The sequence below is a fragment of the Impatiens glandulifera genome, chromosome 1 (assembly GCF_907164915.1).
Source record: "Impatiens glandulifera chromosome 1, dImpGla2.1, whole genome shotgun sequence".
Classification (NCBI taxonomy): Eukaryota; Viridiplantae; Streptophyta; class Magnoliopsida; order Ericales; family Balsaminaceae; genus Impatiens; species Impatiens glandulifera.
Genome location: NC_061862.1, coordinates 126,596,623 through 126,607,452, shown reverse-complemented (window position 1 = coordinate 126,607,452; position 10,830 = coordinate 126,596,623). Strand labels below are relative to the sequence as shown.

At 30.5% G+C, this 10,830-nt stretch overlaps 2 protein-coding genes across 3 annotated transcripts; one reads left to right on the top strand and one right to left on the bottom strand.

Moving 5' to 3' along the window:
• The first annotated feature begins 582 nt into the window (after positions 1–582).
• On the top strand, positions 583–6,128 carry LOC124919736 (SAC3 family protein C). Of its 2 annotated transcripts, none has more exons than XM_047460061.1 (8): positions 583–997; positions 2,102–2,202; positions 2,896–3,117; positions 3,811–4,032; positions 4,106–4,191; positions 4,271–4,367; positions 4,541–4,633; positions 4,722–6,128. In XM_047460061.1, exons 1-8 carry the CDS (start codon positions 682–684, stop codon positions 4,755–4,757), a joined length of 1,173 nt encoding a protein of 390 aa, XP_047316017.1. In that variant the 5' UTR covers positions 583–681; the 3' UTR covers positions 4,758–6,128. The 2 variants fall into 2 exon arrangements, with proteins under 2 accessions (XP_047316017.1, XP_047316016.1); XM_047460060.1 differs by having other exon boundaries at positions 584–997; positions 4,715–6,128.
• Positions 6,129–7,214: 1,086 nt separating this feature from the next.
• On the bottom strand, positions 7,215–8,958 carry LOC124919735 (probable methyltransferase At1g29790). The gene has a single exon (XM_047460059.1). The coding sequence runs from the start codon at positions 8,705–8,707 to the stop codon at positions 7,274–7,276; it is 1,434 nt and encodes a 477-aa protein (XP_047316015.1). The 5' UTR covers positions 8,708–8,958; the 3' UTR covers positions 7,215–7,273.
• Between the last annotated feature and the right edge of the window lie 1,872 nt (positions 8,959–10,830).

The window sequence follows — 10,830 nt, the reverse complement described above, 5'->3', positions numbered from 1 at the left end:
ATGAGGTGCGAAATTTGGTTATCACGGACAAGGACGGAGCCTTGACCTTTACTTCAGAAATGAGAGACTTGTGCTGATAACATGTTATAAACATACAAGATAATGAACAAAAGAGATAACAACAAAATAATATATTATTATTTATCAAAGGGATAATCTTTATAATGTTTTGATGTGTCCTATTTATAGGATTAAATATATAAAAACTAAAGGTCTTCATAATAGTAGAATATGAAAACTAAGAATCTTACAAATCACGTCCATTAATTATATTATATTTATAATAAATGATTAATATTCTTAACTAAACCCAATATTTTTAATAATTATATTCATTTACATCTATTAAATCACATTCATATTCCAAGAAAGTGTCCATATTTTATTATATAAAGAATAATAATTAGAATTTTAAATATATATAATATAATTAAATTTATAATGTATTTAATAATAAATTATAATGTTAAATATTAAATAAACAAATTAAAAAAAAAATATTGGTTTGTTTAGGAAAAAGGTTAATTTTTACTATGCATATCTCTCTCTACCAATTGTGAGAGAGCTTTGTTCTTCTTGTTCTTACTTTCTTTCAGCATCTTCTAAAGGAGTAGTCCAACTTTCTTACAATGTCCACTTCGATATAATACACTGAATGCGACTCTGATCTCAGTCCAAACAATGGAGAGGAGTCAACGATATAGCGGCCGAGGAGGCCAGGGACCGAGAAGTAATCAATTTTCCCGCTCTTCGTCTTCTTGGAAGGAACACCGATCGAGACATCAAGTTATTGCCAGCCCTTCAAACCCTAATCCTCAATCTAATTCTGGTAGTGATAATTACGGAAACAACATCAGCAATCGCGAAGAAGAATTGACCATTCCTTCTGAAATCAATTCCAGAAGAAAAATTAACCAGCAGGTCAGTCATTCAGGAGAGGAAGAATCTCTTGTTGACGGAACCTCCATAGTTGGTACATGCCTTTTCATGTGCCCAGGTAGGTTTCTGGTCCAATTGCAATTTTAGCTCAGTTATTTTTTCTAGACAAACTAGCTGTCGGTTTAGTGCTAAGAATGTTCCCTAATTGTGTATTGTTTGCTAAGCTATTGAAGATCTGGACAATTAGATTCTCTTATCTTTTGTAATAGCTGAAGTAACATGGAAGATCAGTTAGACATCTTAAGAAGCATGAATTCATGTATAATTTTGATTGAACGTACGATGAGGCCTCACTGTTATGACCTTGGTAGTGTGATAAATTGTCACCCTTTATTTGGAAACACTTTTGTGTATGAATTTGTACCTTGCTTAGAAATCTCTAATATATTATGGTGTCACACTGACGATCCAACTGTCTGATTACTATAAATTTTGTACAGTTTGTAGATCTCTCCAAATTGATATATTTTAACTCTCACTGAGCCTAGATCTCTGTGGTTAGACACATTTTTTATGCTGAATTTGGATATGGGTTTGGACTAAGTTCAGATACTCGGTTACCAAACATAATCTTAGAATCCACGCCCGGATGAGAACATAATGAAATATTGTTTCCAAATGAAGCCAATGTATGGTATGGGATCCATAAATGAGTAGTCTTTTCCAAGATATACTCAAATGTTTTTTTTTTTTTTTTGTAAATACTCAATTGAAATGATCTTTTGACTTACTAATTTGGCTGCTTAATTGATACATATATACATATCATGTTTTGAATGGATTAATATCTGCCAACTTCATCTAAGTTGAATCCTTAAAAAAATAAGGCATAGTTATTTTTTAAAATTACCATGTTGCATTTGATACTAGAGTATAAAACATTATCCTGTGTGCCTTTCTCCCTTTCTTCCTCCTTGATTTGAAAATTTTGTTTTCTTCTGCGGTCTTTTCTTTCGTGTTTCGTGTTTCTTGATTCTTCATCTCTTCACTTGATTTCCTTTCACACACAAAAAAAGAAGAAAATAATCTAAAATTAACCTGGAGTATGAGGTTCTTTGATTTGTTCATTTTGCATCTAATATCAGCTTTGTGCTGTAGTTGCATTCATATATCTGTTAAGGGATTTCTTTCATTTATGTTGCTTCTGTTTCCTACATGTTAGTTGAGGAAAGGCAACAAAGGGAAAGACTAAGAGATTTATCTTTATTTGAGAGGCTCGATGGTGATCCCAGAAAGACATCCACTAGTCTTGCCGTTAAAAAGGTGATCCCAAATATTTAAAACTTGTGAACCCCTAAATTAAACTAAATTGAGGCCAACAATTGTGCTTATGAAAAAAAAAAAATTGGTATGGTTTTTCCTTGTTCACTATTTTATTGAATATTTCCAATCACTATCCTTGTGTTTTTGTGCTTATAGTCAAATACTCACTGAATACTGTTCATATTGTTAGCATAATTGTAGACATGTTTTAGTTCTATGTCACTACTCTCTCTTTGTACTGAAAACCTAACTCTTGCTTCTTTTCTTCTTTTTGTTTTCCTATCATAATGAAGGATATATCATCGCAGTTAGATGGAAGACATGAAAAAATAAGATGTTTGATGTTATGTGTGGATGCCCGTTTTCTTTCATTCTGTCTGTCTTATTTGTTTTCATGTTTGTATCCTTAATTTTCTCGACTTCATTTTAAAATCATTACTTCAAAAAGGAAGGTTTTATAGTTATGGGTACAATTTTATATTTTTATATGTAAAATTTGTTTAATGGACTTTTATGTTTTTTTTTTCTGGCTGTTCAAAAGAGTATACTTAAACTTGTCTTTAGTTTGATGGACTTTTTATTTTGAACCCTGGTGCTTTTATAGCTCCTACTGATTTTAGCTTGATTTTGAATCTTGTTTCACATTGATATTTTGTACTATAATCCAGTTCATGTTCTATATGTCTGCCTTAGTTTTGCAGAACGATATCATCTAAACATGTTAAAGCTTCGGATGTGCGGCCCATCCATGTGTTGGAAGAGACTCTAAATTATCTTTTGAAGTTGTTGGATTCAAAAGAACATCCTTTTGAAGTGGTTCATGACTTCATATTTGACAGAACAAGGTCCATAAGGCAAGATCTTACTATGCAAAATATTGTTAATGACCAAGTCATCAAGATGTATGAGAAAATGGTATGTTCATGTATTTATCGATTCTTTGATAATTGTCAAAAAAGAACCACAAATTTTTTTATTACCATTTATCATGAGGAATAATGGCCCTATTTATGTTCATCAGCCTCAGAAAGCCTCCTTGTCTATCAAAACATGCCATCAGTCATATAGTGAAGCAAATTATGGAAAACTATTATATTCATATTTTATTAATCTACATGGAAATCAGAAAAAAGAAGTTGCTGTATTTTCCAATCTGAAACAGGCCTTTCATATTGATCATTTACTTCAAATGTTTGTTTCAAGATGGGACAATCAAATGAGGACATGTGGACGACAAATTAGAAGAACTAGATAGTTATAATAATATTTGGAGATAGTTAGTGTTATTAAGTATTAGGATAATTCTGTTTAGTTATTAGATTAGTATCGACACTTATTTTCCATATATCACATTATTCGTTTCCTCATCTTTATTTCCCTTGGTCTCTCCCAAATTCGGTGTTTCCTGTGACCCCATTTGTTTCTATATCCAAATCCAAACGTTAAACAACCAGATAAATTTCTGAATAAGTCTCTGACTAAACTTAGTTTCCAAACATAACTTCATCCATATACGTTAATGTATAAAGCTACTAAAGTCACCTTCGTTCCTCCTTTCTTTTGTTTATGGTTGATATTTTGCTTAAAAATAACTTCTGTTTTGAATAGGTAAGATTTCACATTGCATCGAGCCACAAGCTTCACAATTCCGGAGATAATCCAGAAATCTCTTCAATGTGTTACCTCAACATGGAACAACTTATGAAAGTTCTTGCATCTCTATATCATCTGTATGAAGAAAACAGAAAATTACAGTATTGTTATAGTCATGAACCTGAATTCTATTCATTTTATGTGCTGCTTCATCTTGATCCTTCCCAAAAGCCAGAGGTTTGTCATCTATTTATACTTGTCTTCAAAATTCTCTCGTCTATTATACATATGCATTTATGCTCATTGGCAGGTGGAGTCGTTGTCTTTATGGTTTCGTCGCATACCTTCTCCAATCATAAAATCAAAAGAAATGTGTTTTGCACGTAAGGTTTTAAGGTAATGTTCCCTTTTCTAATAAATTCTGATTAATAAATTTATCAGCAACTTTTTATTTAGTAATTCTCTTCTGGAGCAGATACTACCGTTTGGGCTATTATAAACAGTTTATTTCTACTGTAGCAGCTGAGGCATCTGATATGCAATGTTACATAATTGAACCTTCCATCCACCAGGTTTTTGAATAACCAAATGTTTCTTTTTTCGAATGAAATTCTGTTGTAAAGACACTTCCACCCTCCAGCAAGCAGCCTGGCACTTGAACCAAAAAAAATTAAAAACAATTGTATGTGGCTGTTCTGTATGGTTAAAAAAGCAGGCATAATAGTGCTAAAATCTAATGTTACAGGCTCGGTTATTAGCGTTGTGTTGTGTAAATTACGGAGGCTATAAGCTTCATCCCTATCCACTTGCAGACCTATCGAAAATAGTGATGATGAAGGTTAGTCACAGAAGGGTTTTGCAAATCTTTAAAGGTTAAGCAGGCCGGTTTGCGCTTGATAAAATTTGTAAATTGTGTTAGAAAACAGATGCTGAATGTCTTTGCAAACATTGTGGCCTTTTGATTTCCTCGGATGAGGGAAATAGTTTCTTGCCCACCAAGCAAGACGGTTTTTGCATTGCCAAAGGATGGTCACAATACTACTGTCTGGTGGATGCTTAATCATATTTGCAAGGTGATTGCCTTTTCACTTTTCTATGTTGTCATATTAAAAATAATAATAATAATTCCTTGTATTAAAGATGAAAAATTCACTGTTATGCAACCTTTGCATCCTCTAAAAAACAGATGAATTCACTTCAAAAATGTATTTTGTAATGACTTGTTACAATACAAACAGTGAAATAAACCAAAAGAAAAGATCTAGACATCAGGCCTTTTATCCTCCAAGAATGAAGGTTGTGATCAAGTAACAATAAATTATAATACACCAAAGCTCTGTCTGACTAATAAACCAACTTAAACAGTGTTTCTTTGACCACTTTGTCTGAATCAATTTCAAGCCAGTGGTCACTAAACTCATTTATCCTTGTCTTTCTTCTCTTACCGATTTAGGCCTTGTTTGATGTAGATTATTTGGATTGAATTCAAATAAATTAGTTGTCTTTGTGTAACTAGACATTAGACACATAACTTATGGCTGAATTTCCAGATCTGGTTGTTGGCGAGATCTACTTCCCATATTAGAAATAATTTGCTTCACAGATTTGGCTCTGAGCTAGGGAGATGTGGTTGTTTGTTGTTCATGTTGTATAGAAGGCTTCTATGGAGATTTCATTCAAGATATGATTTTACTTTCTCTCAGATCCTTATATGTTAAAGATAATTTAGAACTCAAATTGAAGGAAGAAATTATTGGCCAAACCGATTGTGAATTGATTGAGATTCCATCTTTTTTTTTTCCAATATGCTTAAATGTTTTGTGTTTAGTCGTGATTGTTTGCTTTTCAATTTTATACAACTTTGACCAAAAAAATTGACAAAGAAAAGAAAGACCACAATATCCCCCAATCAGATTTGCTTACACTATTATGTACAACCTTATTTAGTTTTAGATGACTTTTTTGGGTCTAATATTCTGTCTTTGGAAATGTATTATTTTTTTTTGTTACCAGGTGTTTGGACCAGCTTATGTTCACCTCAACTAATTGGGTAAGAGGCTACAACAACCAACCTCAACTAATAACATCCGGTGTTTTCATTGAAATCGAACTTCCGAGTTATTCCCATTATAAATGTATAACTATTTTTTGGTGCACCGCCATTGATCTTAATCTTTAAACTTATGATTGTAGTTTGTACAATATATGCTCACAACAATACTATTATTTGTTATGTATTCTTAAGCCAGTAGGATGTTTATTGTGTTTAGGGTTTTATAATACAAATGTAATCAACCTATTCAGTGACAGGAATGAAATAGTTGATATTTGGGTGGGGGGAAAGACACTACTTTGTTGTCTTTGATGATGTTTAATGAAATGAATGCTCAAATAGCTACTAACTTGTGAAGAAATCTCTGACTTTTTTATTTTCTTATAACAAATTAACTCAAATCTAAATCATTTAAACTATTTTATATTGATTAATATGATTTGTATTGATATAGTTTGGATAATCCAATTTAATATTTTGTACTTTTTTAAAATGTTTATTTTATGATACTTGTTTTTACTAATTCATGTTTAATAGGTTTATTTCACCTTTCTTTAAATAAACCACTTAATTAAAAAATATATATTGTTAAATTAAAAAAAAAACTAATACTACATTTTGTTATAATTATTTTTTTATCTATATGTCTTGTAGTAACTTAAATTTATTTTTATTAAAATTAATAAAGTGTATTTTTAATTCAAATTCTTTAATTGACTAAAAAGAAATTTAATAGTTATGGAAGAAAAAGAAAAAAGAAATTGAATGTGTCATAATGATGCAAAAATAATCTGGTGAAATATAAGTCTAGTAAACATATATTATAGAATATATTTTTATTTTGATAATACTTATTTAATTATAATAATATCAAACATTTAATCCCAAATTAGAATTTCAGATTCAATTAACTCTACTTTTAAAATTTGGAATTAGTTGTCAAATATGTTATTTTAAGGGTTTGTTCAAAAGTGATTTGAATAACCTGGAAGAAGGAAAAACAAAATTATGAATGAAAATTTTGATAAAAATGATCTGAATTGATAAATATAAATAAATTAAAAAATAATAATTTTAAATAAAAAATATTTTATTATTTTACATAATAAATTGAGTGATTTGTTGTATAGAATGACATAATGTTAATATTTTTTAACAAGCTCTAAAAGTTTAAATCAAATCCTTTGATAGTCAAATGAGAATTTGTCTCTTCCAAATTGCTTTTGAATAGTCCAAATGAAAAGAGTTTTAGTTCAATAATCAGGTTTGATTTTTTTTTTTAAATTTATAAAGTTAGCATTATATTTCAGAAGCTATTCACACAAATTATATTGGATCCCAGGTTGTTCTTAACTCACAATTGTATAATCTATTAGAAAACAAGAAGATACACAAAAATAAAAATTGAACAAAAGATAGTTGTTGTCACAATGATCTAGGAGGTTTCTCCAACAATGCTGAAAGATAAACTTCATCTTTAGATTTAGGAGCAACAACCCATTTATGTTTCCTATACCTAAACTGCAAAAACATATACATATAATCATCCAAATCCTTCCTCTTACAAAAGAACTTATCAATCCACAAAAAACCACCCGGTCTCAAAACTCGATCCCAATCGAACAATATAAAATCCATCAACACCAAATCCATCCACCCGTCCATAAATCCACCCGTGTGGATCAAATCCATCGTGTTGTCAAAGAAAGGCAACCGTTGATTCAACGTCATGTAAAGCGGAATCAAACCTCTAAGCGCGATCATTTCATTAAACGGAGCACCAAGATTAAGCGCGGTTGTGATGATAGTAACATTTTGTTCTCTCATTCGAGCTGCAAATGAACCTGTTCCAATCCCATAAGCTATACCAATCCTTATCTCCCCCGGTTTAATCCTCAATACATCATTTATCAAGAAATCAACAGCTAGTGTCGTGTTCACCACCCATCTCAATTGTTCCTTTTCCATCTCGAAACATCCTACACACTTAGAATAGCCTCGTTTAGGATTCTTACTCGATAAGCAATCAAAATTCCTACATGCGTAATTGTTCCATCTTACATTTCCATTTTTGGGTAATCTCCAAAGAGACTCGTTTATCGGATAAGGACTCGTGTAGAGCTTTGATGCTCGCGTTAAACACCTCCGTCTTGGCAATGGATCACAGCCGTTGATCATGAGTTTCTGCGCAACATTCCAATCATCCTTACAATACGATCCAATATCATAATCCATATATTGTTCCAATTCCTTCTTCATGAGTACACAAGCATGGCCAATCGTATTATAAACACCATCAGCCCCATAGATATTCGTCCTCCCATGCCTATTTGTTTTCGGGGTTATGTACTTTCGAATTTCCTCAACCACGAACGAATTAATCAAAGGCTCCTCTTTAACAGTTTCGTTTCCTATAGATTCTAGTCGAGGCAAACGAATCTGTCGTAAAGAAACGTGAGCAGTGTAGAGTGGACGAATGATCACGTCCTCTAGAAACTTGATTTGCTCTTTATTTGAACTGTCTTTCTTCTTTTCAAGGTTTTGGACGGTTGATTCGAGTTTAGTTTGTAGGTTTTCGAGTTGATCAAGAACTTCATTGATTCTTGCAGATAAGGCTCTTACATCAATATTATCCTGTTGTTGTGATGATGATGATGATTCTACATGCTTATTATGAACATCACCTCCATAGAAGTTACGACAAGTATCTTCATGATTGAAGAAGAAGAAACCGGCATAATAGAATCCAAATAGACTTAAACAACTCATAACTATGACAAGAATTCCTAAGACGATTTGAATCCAAGCCATTACTTTACCTAATCTACACTTTGGAAAGCATGAACTTCCCATACCCATAGATCCAATCAACCAATCAAAATGAAAAACAAAATAGGAACTGGGATTTGAATATAAAGAAAAACCCAGAGAAATTGAAGAGTTAAATGTAGATTCTGATCTTACCCATTTGAAACCTCGAACTTAATCGCTGGAAATGCTCATCAATGGTGTCAAATTCTCAGATTAGAAGCATATGGAGATGAAGTTTGATTTTTGATTTCTGGATAGCATAAATATAGATATCAACATGGGCCCATTGAAAGAGAGTTGACTTGGAGAAGTGGTGTATGAAGAGTGAAGGTGGGTTAGGTAAGTCAAGATGATGATAAGAATTAGGGTATTTCGACTATTAAAGATCCATCCATTAAAGTGGGAAATTTGAAAAAAAAAAAAATATAAAAAAATTATTAACATTCCATAAATTTAATTGTACAAATGACGAGGTTAAAATATTCGAATGAAATTATCTCGTCGCGTAACGCGAAGTATAAGATCGTCTCGCGAAGAAAAAATATATGAAATTTTCAAAATAATCGTGCCATTCGCGTTACGCGACAGAGTAATTTCACAAGTTTTTCCTTCGCGAGACGATTTTAACATTCGCGTTACGCGACAGGGTAATTTCGTCAGAATATTTTGAAGTGGTCATTTGCGCAATTAAATTTATGCGGGTGACCAGCGAATTAAAGGACTTTTAGGTTATTTATCAAATTTCCCATTAAAGCCTTATTTGTTCCAAATTTGTAAAAATATGATAAAAAGAAGTATTTTTTTAGTTAAATTATTTTAAATAATTTTTCTTTATTTAATATCTTAATTTTATAAAAAGTGAAGTGTGAAAAGAATTTAATATTTTAATTGATTAATTAAATTATTAAAAGAATATGTGCTGTAATAAAAAAAATAATATAAATAATGAAAGATCAAACAAGTTCTAAGTGGAATAGGAATAGAAATAGTGTGGTATGACCTGGCTAACTAGTGCCTTCTAGAGGAAGCCCACCGCCGGCCACATGATTTCGGTCGGTTGTATATCCATTTTTTTTATATATAATTAATGTGATTATAATAATTTATTATTAAAATTATAAACTATTTAACATTAATATATGTTTAGTTTATTTTATTCCCATTATAATTACTTAGGTCTCGTTCTCTTTGGGTTTTTTAAAAAACCCATCCCAAATCAATTTTCCAATCAATCACTTTTCAACAATCATATCACTTATTTCATTAAACAAAATACTAAAATACCTTTTATTTTAAATTATTATTTTTTATTTTATTTATATATATCAATACCCTTTAAGTCTTTTTATCAAAAATAATCATTATTTCTTCAAAATTATCACCAATCATTACCTTTTTCCCTCTCTAAGTTTTTCAAAAACCCTAATCCGAACAAGGCCTTAGATTGATTCGAGAATCGAGATGAAGGTGCTGCATTCCAAATTAAAATGCACCAGCCAAATAATTGAGACTTGATTTGAGTTGTTTTAACAATCAAAATAATAATAATTTTTTTTTATTGTAGTATGAAATAAATAAAAAATATTTAAAATTTAACGATAAAATAATAAAAAACACGAATGTAAAAAAGTGTAACGTAACAACAAAAATCTAACGAAATTAATTATTTAAAAAATATCATTAAAACATAAACTAAAATGTTGACAGAAAAACAAACCTATATATAAAACTTGAATGATGATGCCTAAATTTTTATTTTGTTTGGTTAAATGATTAATTATGGTTGGATATACTATTCATATTGCTATTCAATTATAAACACTTTTAACAATTTCTTAACATGTAATTAATTTAAAATATTTTAATAAGAAGATTTTTTTAATATAAGAAATTAGCAAGATTTTACCTTTGATAGTTTAAACATATATAATGACATCATTTTTTTTGGTATTGTTAAAACTTCATGCAATTTATGAAGTAAAAGAGCATAGATTTTTTCCATTTTCTTGTAAAATATGTGATTTGGGGTGTTCATTTGAGAACAAGTTTGACCAATTAGTCTTTTAATGCAACTTCATTATCTCAATATTCATTATTTGTTCTTGTATATATATACACTAAATTTTGTCTCAACATTATTATTGATTATCATGTAATAGTGTAAATTGAGC